Source organism: Pezoporus wallicus, unplaced genomic scaffold (assembly GCF_028554395.1).
Source record: "Pezoporus wallicus isolate ANWC-B61680 ecotype Strahan unplaced genomic scaffold, APGP_CSIRO_Pwel_v1 contig_8047, whole genome shotgun sequence".
Taxonomy (NCBI): domain Eukaryota; kingdom Metazoa; phylum Chordata; class Aves; order Psittaciformes; family Psittacidae; genus Pezoporus; species Pezoporus wallicus.
Genome location: NW_026639548.1, coordinates 212,684 through 228,021, shown reverse-complemented (window position 1 = coordinate 228,021; position 15,338 = coordinate 212,684). Strand labels below are relative to the sequence as shown.

The 15,338-nt window shown below is 37.2% G+C and overlaps 1 protein-coding gene across 2 annotated transcripts in view; it reads right to left on the bottom strand.

Annotated features, from left to right (window-relative positions):
- Positions 1–15,338, bottom strand: part of LOC130602223 (septin-2) — a 36,364-nt gene that overhangs the window by 13,761 nt on the left and 7,265 nt on the right. For both annotated transcript variants that reach the window (XM_057414870.1, XM_057414871.1), the window contains exons 4-11: positions 14,250–14,336; positions 13,523–13,646; positions 8,673–8,807; positions 8,097–8,214; positions 2,926–3,027; positions 1,984–2,129; positions 875–958; positions 280–337 (exon numbers count right to left, since the gene is read on the bottom strand). In XM_057414870.1, coding sequence (XP_057270853.1) covers positions 280–337; positions 875–958; positions 1,984–2,129; positions 2,926–3,027; positions 8,097–8,214; positions 8,673–8,807; positions 13,523–13,646; positions 14,250–14,336 — 854 coding nt within the window. The remainder of the gene's footprint in view (positions 1–279; positions 338–874; positions 959–1,983; positions 2,130–2,925; positions 3,028–8,096; positions 8,215–8,672; positions 8,808–13,522; positions 13,647–14,249; positions 14,337–15,338) is intronic.

Genomic DNA, 15,338 nt, shown 5'->3' with positions numbered 1-15,338 from the left:
ATTTAAAAAATAGCAACTATCCTTCTGGAAAATTAGCATACAAACTGGAAGTGATAAATACCCTGCCCACAACCAAGAGACCACATGCTACCTAGCATCCACAGTATGCAAGTGACTATAAACAGAATACTTTTTATGGGCAACTTGTATGTTCAGATTAGGTCTGTCATTCTTCACAGCTCCAATCTTGTGCTCTGTAGGCAGTAGCTGACGTAAATACTGAAGCTGGAACATAGCAAGCTACATTAAAGAACAACAGTTCTAGAAGCTCCCTCTTACCTCAGCCTCTTTCTGCTGGAGGATTCTATCCTTGTCTACCACTTCTTCTTCAACAGGCCTGTTGAACAAAAGAGGGCATCAATGGTATAAGATACAGAAGTAAAAATCTTAAAGAACAGATTCAAGGCTCATATTTCAGCTAATGTAACAACAACAAGAAAGCCTACATGATTCCACACAGAGGAAATTCAGACATTCTTAAACTTGTGCATCCTTTTAGTAATAAGCTACCGGTATCTCATACTCTTATTATTCATTCTCAATTCCTAAAAGTTGGGTTTCTTCACTGCTACAGGGATTTTTGGCTGCTTACTCTAATCAAGAGATTCTCTCCACTATCCATGGTACAAAAATCAATCATTAAAAGAGCTGTGTAGGCTATTTCCTTCCTTATGATCAAAATGGTTGGCCAAATACTTGTAAAGTATTCTTGGGGACAAGAATAAGTCTCTATCAAAAAAGATGCGGCACAGATAGATGAGAAATAACTATTTACAGGTGGGATTAGTTAGGAGGAAGAGCAAGGACAATGTCATAGTGTCAAAAGAAGAGATTGCAACCAGCAGAGCCCAGAGGCGCACACACACATACTTACTTGCCAGTTCGTTTTAGTCTCTCTGAACGGAAGTTTTCATAGTGCAAGTCTTGGGTCACTTCCTGCAGGTCCTGCATGTGCGTTCTGGAAGATGCAAAGGGCCATTGAAAACTTTGTCCTTCTTGCCGAAAGGAAGAAAAACACCCTTTTATCTTCTATTTTTGTTTTATATAATGGATGTATCCAGGGAAAATAATCCTTACAGACCATGCCTGCCATAAAGCTAGCCAGGGTTCTGCTTTCATGTTATTGGTCTTTAAATTATACTTCAGTGCCTCCCACCAGTATTCTTCAAAGACTCAAAGTATGCTGTCATCCTCTTGCTCACCAGTTACTTTATAGGAATTATTGATACCAGTCCTTGCAACATTAAAAGACTTGGGGAAAGTTATTCAGAAAGATTCTTTAATTCCTAAAGTATTTCTTGACTTTTAAGTATTCTTAAGTATAACTTGTAACTGAGAACTAGGTGGAGCTCCTCAACTCACACAACATTTGACATTGGCTAACAATTTCCAATTGCGGAAAAAAAATGCTTGCTGCCAATGACCAGCAGAGGGCAATCCCGGCCCAAGAGAAACTGAACTCAAATCCACAACGAAATTCAATTTTCAACAATAGCGAGACATCATTAAAACAAAGAGAAAAAAAATCACTTATAACCATCTACACAGGCAGAATATCCGTATCAGCTAAAATCATAAAGGGGCAGGGTATCATATTCAAAAGATTTCCTATATTGCCAAGAAAAACGAGCTTTGGCCTTTAGAATACTCTTCACAGTTCAATCAATTGCTTTGAGTAGTATTTTAAAAGCCTCTCTGCCCCACTCAGTGCACTGTAAGAAAACGTCAATTTATACATAAACCCAACAAATCAGTTCCCATAAGGCATAAAAACTGTCATGTATATCTGGCAGTGTAAAACACAGAAAGTTATTTTCCTGAGTCAGAGAATTACAGCAGCAACACAAGCTGCAGGGGGCTCAAAAGTCGCTTACAGAGCCACCAGAGCTCATTCGGATTTAAGGAGTTCATGTTTTTATACATCTCCAGTCATTGTGACAGTTACATCACCACAGGAGATGGGATAATTTTACCATTACTCACACCAGCATTGTGCGCAGTTTAAGGAAATCATTGTGCTCTGGATTTTCAACTTCAACAACTCCCCAGGGATACAGACGGCCTCTGATTTTCTTCCCTTTCACCTCAATAAGTTGATTGGATCCAATAACAGCAAAGGGAATGCTCGCCTAGTCGAGACAGAGCAAAACAAGTTATTGTTTTTATTTTTGACTGGTTACTTTGTTTTGTGATTTGTTTTCTTTTAAAGAAAGCACAAAGAGTTTTAAGTAACAGACAGGAGATGGGGAAAGAAATGCTGACAAGGGCACTCTACTAAAATCCTTCCACATCCAACAAATCCTATTCTAGGCAATGCAACCTCTCATTCTTAACACCTGTAGTTCCGTTAGGATCAGTTTGTCTTAGCAGAGGCATGAAAGGAAATGACACTTTGCTTTAGGAACACTTGACTGTTGTTGAAGTACAGTTTGGGCATAATGTGTCATCTGACATAACATCATGCATGGAAAAGAGCCAACAGAAACATACTTCAGATACAGATTAAAGTAGCTAGAGAGAGAATTTCAGATACATTCTTCAAGCACCTTTGCCAGTATCACAGCACAAAGAGGAAATTACTTCAGCAAAACCTTTATTATCTGCTCTAACAAGAGGAAAGTTGTTAATTAGTATAGTAACCATAACACACGGACATTTGCTTGCTTGTTAAAAGGTTTGAGACAGAAAACAGTGCAAATCACAGTTCTTGGTGAAGTGTTGCTTACATTTAAAAGAGAAAAAAGTCACAACACGCTACATTTGGAATTGTGAAGAAGCAGAGACTGGAATCAAAAGGATTATGATTCAGTCAACATTCAAAGAAATTTCAATTTTCACACATTTTTGAGGAATAAAGTCTCGTTAAGCATACTGTAGGCTTGAAGAACTACTACAGAAAAACAGTAAGTTAGGAGCAAAACTTGCCTTTAGAACTCTGGTTTGTTCTTTAAACTCCTCATCTTCATCAGAATCTGCATCAGGGAGCTGATAAATCCTAATGCCATGCTCCGAAATCTCATCCAGAACCTGAAGTTTACAAGGAAGGAAGAATAATAAATTCTTATTTCATCACAGAGGTGTTAAGTTAAAAATATATACATTCGATTTACTGGTTTGTCACAGCTAGAAAACTCAGGATGCTTTTCTGCTTTAAGTAGAATGCTTAGAAATAATCATGAGCAGCAACACAGTTTTAGAAAACATAGCAAGTAAATCATAAAAAAAACAACAAAATGGACTTACATGGAGCATAATATAGAAGCAGACAAAACCAACTTGAAGTTAGTATGAAAAACTAAGTAAAAACAATGAATTTGGAGGTGTCAGTTACAGCATCAGAACCATAGAGTCCATGTCAAAGTATATTTTTATGTATTTGTTAGGCACAAAACTTTAGAAGACGGTGCCTCTTGAATCAAAAAACACAAAAGCTTAAACCAGAGAAAGTTACTCAAAATCCACCAAGAGAAAAACCATCCAAAAGTGTTCTTTATTGCTGCTAATGTCTGAGATTGACATTAAAAATGCACTACTCTGTATTCCTGTATACATTCTTTTCCTAATGAAATCACTGCAGGGGTAAGCAGCTAGCATAATTCCAGGCCTTTGGCAGTTTCAAAAGGTGGTAGGAGTCAATCCTTTCCTCAAAACTGAACAGACTGCTTCTGCTGCCATACTATTCAAAATATTTAAGTCAGAAATCCCATCAAATGCACAAGATTTTCTTTCTCTGCAGAAAGTGTGGTGGTATGAGGAGAGCACGAAGAATGCCGACATCCCACAATAACTCTCTTCAAAGGGATCTTGACTATCTCAGCAGAAGGTTAACTTTGCAGACTTCCAAGATAAGTATTCCCTAACGAGCTGCAACTGTAACCCCACAGCCAGCACCTGAACCAAGCAGCAGCACTACTGCAGCAATGAACTCTTACAGTAGATAAAGTCTGAGCAAAATCAGGATGGAGTTTGAGGTAATCAAAACCATGCAGGAAAGCCTATATAATGACTTGTGCTGTCATTACTACATATATTACTGGACATTAACTGGATAATATAAGTCTTAATGAGCCTTCTCCAGAGCATTGCAGGGTTCCTTGATCCTTTGTTGTGATGGCAACCGATAGCTACAGTATAAATAAAACTTATCCAACCAGAGCTTGATTATCAAACAGCTGTTTACAATAAAACAATCCTTCAGACCACTGGAAGAGGAATGACCATGTATGAACCACAGCTATTCCCATGACAATATTTTCTTGCCAGGTATACAAACATCCCACGCTCTCACACGCGCGCACACACAGAATAAAGCATTATGAACCCCCACCTACACAGAGAGCAATACTTTTAAAAGAAAAAAGAAATTTGGGGATAAGTGTTGCCAAGAAACAATCAACAGTTACATTCACCCAATTACATCTAAATCAGTGCAGGTTGCTCTGTTTGGCAAAATGGAAGACAGCTGAATTATCACCAAATGATAACAGAAGATGCACAGCTGGGATAGGTGGGACAGCGCTGCAGTGCTATGCCTTTAAGCAGCTGCAGAAAGCAAGAAAGCACATTTAACCTGGCTCAGATCTTAAAGATAAAATGCGAGTGAAACAATAACGGGAAAGCCAACAGCAAGGGGTGCTAGAATAATATATTACAGCTGTTAAACCAAGTGCTTTCCTGAAAGGAAAAAGAATTGCAATAAAAACAAACTGCATTTTATGCTCCTAACAATGTAGCAGCATTTTGCTTCTTCAAATCTGAATTTTATTGGCCTCAGAGGGTTCTGTGTTCCTAAAGATTAGCCTTCCCATGGGAAATGAAAAAAAAAAAAAAAAAGAGTCAAAATATTAGTTCCCCTCTCATGAAGTCATTCTTTTGAGCAGGTTTCCTTAGCAGCCGTGCATGGCACAGCCTGTGAAACTGCCTTGCATTTCTTCCCACTCAAGAGTTTTTAAAAAATAACTTTGAATTCCAGAAAGACCAAACAGGAATTACTCCAAGCTGGGTTTCCTTCGCAAGCACCACAAACTGATCTTGCTGCAAGCGGCAAAACAAAAACATTTTACTTTAGATTGATGGCCAAATGGCTGAAACATCTGAAAAAAAATAAGACTTCAAGCTGCGTCAGCAGAGCAGGATTTTGATTCTTACTCTTGATTAGAGATTCTGTTAGCCAAGATGCTTTGAGTTAGAACAATATACAGGAGCTAGACTTTCAAAGCTTTGGAACCACATTATACATTTGACTTAACATAAACTCACAGTTTGTAGAGTAACCTCTGCCAGAAGCAGAAAAATAATGAAGATATGTTTACCTGTTTCCTAACCACTCCCTCAGAAGTGCCATTCATCTCGCTGTACTTAGCCAGCGCATAGATGTGGTGCCCATCTATGTATGTCCAGACTGCTCTGAAGACTAGTTAGTTAAAAGAAACTTTGCTCGAACTGGGAAGAACTAGACATGGATTAGCACTGAGTATGGTCAAGAGAAGTTACTTTTAAATTAACCTGTTCATCACAGGATATGTAAACTAGGATTCATCTCCATCTTCCATAATAAGACCTACATCATAAACCCTCAATCTAACATCACTTACAAAATTGAACTGAAAACCAAGCAATTCCAAATCCACACTGGGAAACACATTCACTTGCACTACTGCCATGCTTCAGTTAAAATTCAGCAATAACACCACACAGAAGTAAATGTTAAAAGTAGGTGCACTATGCTATGCTTGACTCTAAGACCCCAACATCAAACAGCAGATAAAATGACAAAACAATTACAGCAAGTATTGAAACCTGGTAATTATATGTTGTTCTTCCTTTCACCTAGGAATTGATTTTGTGAAAGATGACTGTAGCTAGAAGCTATTTCTATCAGTTTATTTTATGTATTTGAAATGACAGAGCAGAACATTCAGATTCCCAGAGAATTATATTGTAAAATAATGAATATTATGCTTAAATGCCTGTTTCAAATCTGTCAACATCATTCTGCTATCAAATGCTGAATGAAAAAATAAGTACCTACGAAAACTGAGCCTGACGTACACTGCTGAAAGATCAAATACAGTTTCTTTATAAAAAGTAGCAGCTCCACAAACAATATTACCATTAGATAAAAATCTTTCACCAAGTCAATTACAGCCACTGAAAAAGAGAAGCAATAAAGCCAGCAGAAACAGAAATCTCTGGTCTGTTGTTTCCCTGAGTTCTTTCAATTTGCTCACAGTACCTGTCATCTCCTCAGCATTTGTGGAACAACAAAATAAAAGCTACAAGGCCTGAACAGAATTATTCCCTGGAAGATCTTGAGGTCCTTTTTAAACCAATGAATGTCCTTTTTTCCTTCCTCTTTTCACCTAGTTCATCATAAAGCTGGTCACTTTTGTATAAACAGCTCTTGCCACCTTCAGTGAATGTTTGTCTGCACTGCAGACAAGGTTCATCCAGTCACAACTGCCCTCACTTTAAACTTCCTCAGCTACAGAGAATTTATTCCATTTCTCAGGCAAGTTTTCTTTACATCACAACAGCAATGCCAGCAGTACCTCACCTTGCCAAACTGCAGTTGTTTACATGCCTGCACAAACCAGTCACACCTTTGTGACACTGGTCCACCCAAAAACCCGCCAAACAAACCCTCTGAATTTAGGTTAAGATCAGCTAAGTGCTGGTCTGTAAGCATGAGTTTAACTATACTATTTTCCCAGTTAAATAAAGCTGTTCTCCCTCAAACAAAACAAAAACACACCCTCACACAAAAGCCCTTGGAATAAAGATCCAATACCTATTCTAAAGGACTACTGAAAGCCAGAGGGTCATAATAAAAACATCTGTCACACCCTCAGTGACAAATCAAAAAGTGGTAGTATAAAATGATATGAAGATATAACATAAAAGCTATCATCTTGCCATGAAAAAAAAGTTTGCAGAGTCTGGCACAAAGTATAGGCTGCATTTTAGAAGTACTAATTATACTTCAGGCATAAGTTATTAAACTTGTAACAATTCACAGGCTTTCTAGGGTTCAAATCTGTTGGACTTTACAAGTGAATGTACTGGAGGCAACAGAACCTTACTTGTGGTCTCAAATTTTACTAAGCCACCTCTCAGCATTATAGAGTCTCACCATTCCTTTGTTTAACAAGGTGCATGAAGTCAGTCTGAATCAAAGAGGATAAACAAGGGAAGATTAATCTCATTATAGAATAGTTTATCTAAGGAATGTAAATATTTAAACAGGGATTAGATTTAAGGTAAAAAACTTGTACAGCCACAAATTTGTAATTTATTTCTGGAGAATTCACTACAATGTCTTATTTGGCAGAGGCTGGGCTGCCTTGGATAGGTTTGACAAAAAAAGCCCTTCAAGACAGCAAGTAAACCTTCCAATGCAAAAAGATTAATTTTAGTACCACTGTCTGGAAAGACTTTCTCCAATGCAATCCAGAGTACGTCCTTGTATTTCACATGAACAGACAACTTAGTAGGAAAAATGGATACAAGACATAAATTTTTCCAGAACAATGGAGCTACAGAAAGCATCCTGCTAATATATTAGCCCAACTGTCCTGCCTTTACATTAGGGTTTTAGTTTGTGTCATGGATGCACTTATGAAGCAAGTTTCCAGTCACCTCGACTTAACCATATTTTGCTACAAACCACATAGCACAGACAGAGCACACAAACCAAGTTTCTTTTGAATGAAACTAAAGATATTATCTCAGAACATGTCTAATGCACTTCCACGAATAATGGACATTCGGTGGACTGGACTAAACAAGAGCTAGTCTGAAACATCTCCATTACATGCACTTCAGGATGACCTGAACCCTCGTTTAACAGTTTTGCCCAAAACCTGCTCTATTAGGGCACACTGCTTGTTAAGACAGATGAAGCCAAGAACGGTCACCTTCTCAGCAAGTGTCACTGGTAAAGCACATCACTCTGCAGTGAAGATTTCCCACCTCACACTTCCTGAAGATTAGGTGTTTGGCCAACACCACTCACTCTTCTTCAGTTTGAATTTACTTTACATTTGGCTTTAACATTTTACGGGTTGCACTGTCCCATGACCAAGTGTTAGACCTACTCTTCTCTTCAGCCTTTCTCTCTCCTTCAGAGTCAGCGTGTCAGCCTTGGCAATCACAGGGACAATGTTGACTTTTCCATGAAGAGCCTTCATGAATTCTACATCTAGTGGTTTCAGCCTGGATAAAAAAAAAAGAGGGATGGGGGTTTGTGGGTTTTTGTTTGGGTTTATTTATGTTATTTTTTAACAAACAAAATGTACTAAAACTTACTTCAAGTATCTACAGAAATAGTTTTTCCAGAATAAATTAAGTAAGAACACTTGCTTATCAGCTTAGTTGTGTAAAGGTTGAATTGAAATTAAAATTATCACTACAAGATAAATAGGATATTACAAGCTCTCTGTTTCTGAGTGATAAACAATCTAATACTGAGTGCTTCAAAACAATATTGAATGCCAAAAAGGGGACAAAGCAGAGGAGAGCATTAATCCCCAGAGACCATTTTAATTGCTTTGGCTAACTGATAGTATGGGAAGTAACTCAATTAACATTAAAGTTCCCCGTTCAAGTAATGAATGAACTTATGAACAAGACATAATGCCCTAAAATAAAAGAGCTCAGGAGCTTTTACTTACCCATGCCCAAAGGGAGAGATGAAGTAAAAACAGCAATGGACTCTGTTGTCTATAATGTGGCGCCTGTTTAAACCGCTCTCATCATGAAGGTATCTTTCAAACTGGTTGTCAATGTACTGGATAATTGTTTTGAAGCTGTGTTACGGAGGGAGGGGGAAGAGAAAGAGAAGCATCATAGATCAGCTTTAAATTAATAAAGAAATAATTATGAAAAGTTAAGAACAGGAGAGAATCATACTTTTATTAAGAACGGTTGTTACAAAAATTCAACTTTTAGCATTTCATTATCAAAATACTTTCAGTACAGATACAAAAAGATACTCTGACAGCAACCACTGAGTGTTTATTCATGCCTAGAGCTACTTGAAAGTGTTACTGTGTCCACTGGATAAAAAGTTCAAGGGCAAGCTCAGAAAAAAAAAAAGCACTCAGAGATGAGACAACACAGGCAGGAACAGAAGATTGATATTTTTTTCTGGGTTTGGGGGGTAGGGGATGAGGAATTGTTTTTAAACCAACTGACAAATGACATATCCAGGATATCCTCTTGATTTACAGCCCTGACCTAGAGCTAAGTTTCTATAGTTACCTATGAAAATTCTGGTATTCTAGTCTGCTTGAATTACACACAAATACATTTGTAAGTCATGCACGCAAGAATCACATGATTTATTAAGCTATTTTTGTTACCTTACAGACTCCTACTCTGTTGGCAAAGAAAAATAATTCCTGCTTAGTTCAAGGCAATTTGAAATATGCACTACAAAGATGTAAAGGAACACAAAATTTGAACACGTAGATGAATCAGACACAAAGAGCTGTGACTAGAAAGAGAAAACACAATGCATTACTAAGAAGATTGCTTTAAGATATTCCAGATCATGGAGACACCTGCAAACAACATTAATATAAAAGGACACTTTATATTAAGTGCTGCTGGAAAAGGGAAATGAACACACTGATGAAGATAAGATTAGGCAGATGATTGTGTGTCATGGACATATCTTAAACTACTTGAGGAAAAACTGAGCAGAAAACCTAGCTTGAAAAATAGTATTTCTGTTGTTGAGAAAGTGCAAATTTGACTGGAGAAATTTCAGGAGGAAACATACAAGAGAACACAACACAAATAGTAGAATTAGTAATCTGGAAAATGAACACATAGAATGATGGCAAATACTGTGACAGCAAATACAAGTTTAGCCCTGGGCTGCATGGCTATAATGAGGATAATGAAAGGAAGCAACACGAATGATGGAAGAGATCTTGGAGGGAATTTGATTTTCCAAAGTTGAGCAAGCTTTTGAATCTAGGAGGAATAAATACACACACAATTATATCTGCAAGATTTCTAGGTCATACCACAGAAGACAATGCAGCAAAACATGTATTAATACTGAGTTTTGACCTTAGTGCTGCTCAAGTCTTTAAGAGCCAGCATCTAAATAGATAAATATGTTGAAAAAGGACAACAGGGTTTATGCTCCTGTTGACCTTTGCTACTCTCCTCTTAGCTGGTGAAAGGTAACAAGATGAAGACGTACAGATATTAGGACAGAAACCAAGAACGAACAATGGGAAAGCAACTATCACACATTTCTCTGGCAATGTAATCAGTTTACGTGCAGTTTTCTAGCTCTAACTGCTATAATTTTCCCTATTAATATGGCCTTAGTGTCCTGTACCTCCTGACTTCCGGGAAACACCTGGCTTATACCACTGTGCTACCATTACTTAGGAGATAGCACATCCTGTATTGTAACAGCAAACAACACAACCATTGCATTTAAGCCCACTGAGAAAAAATGAGCATTACCAAGCTGCCAAAACCCACAAAAATCAAATTAATATAAGCCAGTAAAAAAAAAAAAAAGCTTGCAGCAGCCAGAAAGGAGCTAAAGAATGACCTGTGACACTGCGACCAAGATGAAATGAGGCCTATGATCTGCAATACCTAATAAGTTAATATGTAGACTGCTTTTGTCACCCATCCTTTTGAGGTCAGATTTGATTCAAGTCTGTGCATAAAGCAATCTTTTGTTTCCCCTCCTCTCCTTAGATCCTTTCTTATCTGTCTTATGAAAGATACTACTTTAAGGACACACTTCTCTTATGATACAATTGCCCACATGCATGGAACAGCCATCCTATGCTTCAAACCTCCTACCATAAAGAATTCTGCTATTCTCCAAACACATATCTAAACAGATCAAAAGAGCATTCCCAAGTATAGTCTGATTCTAGATTACAGAACTCAAGCTAGCATGAACGCTTCACACAGAATCTAAAATTGATCCCTGTATTTAACTGCAGTTAACATTTAACTTTCCTTATGGGCTGTTTTAAGTTCAACAGCATTCAGAAAACAAAAAATAATCTACTTTAGAGAATTCACTGTACTAAATCTAGAACTCATTTCCCAATTCAACACTGTTATTCTTCTAATCCAGGAGGCCTCCTGGATAAACTGCTGACAACATATAATCCTTGCTAGCACTACTTCTGTGATGGAAAGTACATAAAAAATTGACCCCAGGTCCCATCCTTGAAAGTCAAATTCTAAAATTAAGCTCTTTCATCAATGCAAAGCCAGAAACCAAAAGTCATAAGAAAACCTACTCAGAAGAAAGATATCTGAAATACTCTCAGCAATTGCTGCCTCCTAACAGACATTGTACCAGTTTGATTTACCTCTGTTCAAAAATAACCTTAGCAGAATTCATTACCCTGAAGAACAGTCGGTCTGCACAAATTACAGCTGTCCCCAAAATGTGCTTTATAATGCTTGGATTGAGATCAGCACCATCTACTGGTTAACCTCAACCGCAGTGAACACAAACATGAATTCAAAAAACACAAATTTGCTGCTTCCTCTGAACTAACAAGGAAGGAAGGTAGCTGCACTGGGTCAGTCTTGACTACAGTTTGAAACAAAGAGTCCATCCATCCAAGTCTCTATGATATCCTGTAAAGACTTTGTCAAAATTACATTCATCAGGGCACAGACAAGGTCTTTTCATGGGATATAAGAAAACAGGACTAGAAAGACATAACTAAAACAAACTGTATCTTTTTATTCTTTAGTATATAGGTACAATTTGTTCCCATAATATATTATGTTTAAGATTTGTCACAGAAACTACATATAAACCAGTAAATTGTTCTACTGGGTCTGAATCATCATGGAATAACTCTGTTTAGTAAGCCTCCAAAAAAGAAAGGGGAAAAATCTGAACACGTAAGTCCCTGTGAAACATCTTAACAGAATAAACAAAGGGCATTCGAACACAATCAACAAGAAGAGCTCTATGTAACACAATACATGGGCTGCAGAGCTCTTAGCTCCAGCGGAAGGAAGCTCTAGTCAACAGTGCACAAAATAAGCAAGGCCATGCTGCAGTCCAGAAAGATGCCTTCGTGTTACTCTGAAAGATTCCCCCCCTCCTTTTTTTTTCAACTTAATAAAGTAGGAAAAGTGAGAGGAAAATAAAAATCCCACTCCAACTTCACTTCCAAACTTTCATTTAGTATATTATATAACTTCATTGCCTTCACTTCTGCTGTTTCTACAGTACACCACTGAAAGAAAAGAAAATCCATGTCTGATAAGAAAGTTTTTCAGAATGCTCCAGATAACACAACATTCTGTCAAGAAAAGATCACAAAACTTTCTATTGGCATTACAGATGTTTATTTTATCAGCTATTTTCCTCCTTCCTGCTTGTTACTTTATAGAACTCAAATCAAACAGTATTAGCTTTATGCTCCCTTTCTCTGCACAGTGACACTTTGTTTTCCTTAGGACTACCCCACACACACACCACAAAAAAAATGTGAACAAAAACTAAAGGATAAGCAAAATAAATATCATTAGCACTTCTTAAAAGACAGGTACGTAAAAAAAAAATAATCAAAGTTTAGCTCCTAGTTGCACTGGAATAATTCAGGCATCCTATAAGCACATTAACATATCTCATCTTTATTTGGAAAAAAGTTATCTCAAGATCAGCTCTCCACAATTAAAGGGAAGTGCATCATGATGATGATTTGGAAATTGCATTTATGAACAAACTTCCTATTTTACCAATTTCTTTCTTCTTGATCTTTCTTCTAAAGCAATTGTCTATGTTGTGTGTACCTGCAGACAATTACTTCAGCTGTTATATTTAGTCCAGAGACAGCTAAGTAGTAGCTGCATCATTAAAAAAGCAATTCTACCCAAAGTGCTAGTAGTGCACATACAGGACAGGGAATTAAAAGTACCATATTAAAAACATGGAAACTGAGTAAGCCAGAGATACAGAAAGTAAAAGACAAACAAAAACTTCCCTTCTGTCAGAGGCAGCTATAGAGACAAAAAGTTGACCGCAGCTGTCACAGAGAACCTTACTGGAGAGAAAGCCATTAATTTTGAGGGAGAATCATAGACAGCCTAGAGAACACTAACCAAACGTTTTAAAGGGTTTGAAAGTTGTTAGAAAACATGAAGTTGTACAAAGTAACACAGTTTTACTCGGGATGTGTATTTTAGGTAACAAAAAAAGTATGAGAAGCTTGATTTGAAAGCTCACACAAACGAAACGTCATGTCACTGATGATATGAAGATGAGCGCTCAGAATGCAGAAGTGCTCAGAAAATTGTGCTTAACTGCAAGGACTTAGAAAAGACCCTCTACTATGAATTCAAGATAACATCCCATTAATATTAAGAATAATGAATCTGTTGCTTCCTTTTAGTACATCAAAGTTATCCAAAGACCACTAGCCAGATCACTTAAGTTCAGAGAGACAGACACACTAGTGTTTTGTAAGATACAAACTATCAAGCAAAGCAGTATTTACACACATACCAGTCCTGGCTGTTTATGGCATCTCCGTATCCTGGTGTGTCAACTACTGTTAAACGCAGTTTCACCCCTCGCTCCTCTATCTCTACTGTAGAAGCTTCGATTTGAACCGTTCTCTCTATTTTCTCTAAAATAAAGGAACATTTTGATTGTTATTGTGCCTATCAATTGCTGCAGAAATCCCTGCAGGAGAGAGCAACAGAGGAGGAAATTAATCTGAAGTGTATCGTAGCCAATGCGACATAAAATATTTTAAAGGAGGAAACAAGTTAGCTAGTCAAAATTTAACACCACATTTTTGTAAATAAACTAGAAGCAATGAACTAAAAAGGCGGGATTTACTCATGACTGCATGAAAAAAAAACCTAAAATATTCAGAAGCATGCTGAATTCTTTGTCAAAATCTATTTACACCTCTTAGCAGGATTTATGGCTTTATAGGCCAAAAGCATTAGAGGAAATGGGGATTAGAGTAAAACCGCATTTAGGTATATTGTCAGTATGGGAGGCTGGAAGGAGCAAGGGAGGTGTTGGTTATTTTAAAAATGATAAACAGCAAAAGCTGAGTCTTTGAAAATAAAATGAAAAAAATAATAGCTCAAAAATACAATGGGGAGGATTAAAATACATCTAGAAAGGGTCTCATGGGTGAAGGTCTCATCAGAATGAAGCAACGATAATGTAGTATTTCATAGGGTATATGTTAAAGGAACTGCAAAACCATGTTTACCTGCAGCTCCAGGAATGTAACGCTCTGGATAAAGATCAGTCAGGAACAGACTGTTAATTAAAGTGGATTTTCCCAAGCCAGACTCACCTACAAACAAAATAATTCAGGTTATTAAGCACATACACCTCTTATTGCAAAGCACCTCCTCTTTCGCCAAGCCTGCATTACGGAGGAAAAGTAATCTGTTCATCAGGATCCACCCTAGCTTTTGATATAAAAACATCAAAGGTTCAGCAAAGTACTTTTAAAACCACAGGAAAAAACAAGCCTCTAGTGTTTTTATAAACATTACATGAAAATGCTAAGTTCACTGTACTAGATTTCATAGTAAAAGCTGAAAGGTCATATGGCACTTGACTATACATCTAGAGATAGTTTGGTTACTTCAGGAAAAGAAAAGCTTTCTTTTTTTCATTTAAGCTTAACAAAATCAGGAGCTGTAACTCTCCCATTGAAAACTTCTGAGACCTTTAAGATTTTTCTAAGCTAGAAATTGAATCTGGAACACTGTTAGGAGGGAGAATGAATAAAGCAATCCCAAATTAAGAGAAGCTTTGCACCCTTATAGTCCGGCTACATATATCCTATGAAAAATGAAACAGAAAATAGTAAGAAAACTATTCAAAATTCACCTGAGAAGTTCCAGTCAATATAAATTTTTCCCTACAAAGTAATGAAGTTAAACCTGTACAAACAGTTATTAAATGTGAATTTCAAAAAGTCCCCTTTTTCCTAACCCAAGGGATCAAAGGAGTCAGCACTTAGAACAATTGGCCGTGTTATTTTAGAGGCTACTAACACCTAATCTTAGAGATGGAAGAGTTATCTGTATTTATCATCCCAAACTACATGAAATCAAAATCTCTACACTTATCACAAACTACCTGGTTATTTCACAGACCTTGCTGAATGTTCTGTCACCAAATAAACCCAAAAGGCACTACAGTGCAAAGAGTTCTAAGGAAGTGTTATACATTTCTCATTTTCATTTTTCCATAACATGTCATTCCAAAGTAACCACTACAAAAAGGCGACAGTACTGTGGACTCCCTTTGCACTTGTATAACATTAAGCTGATTCAATGCAAGT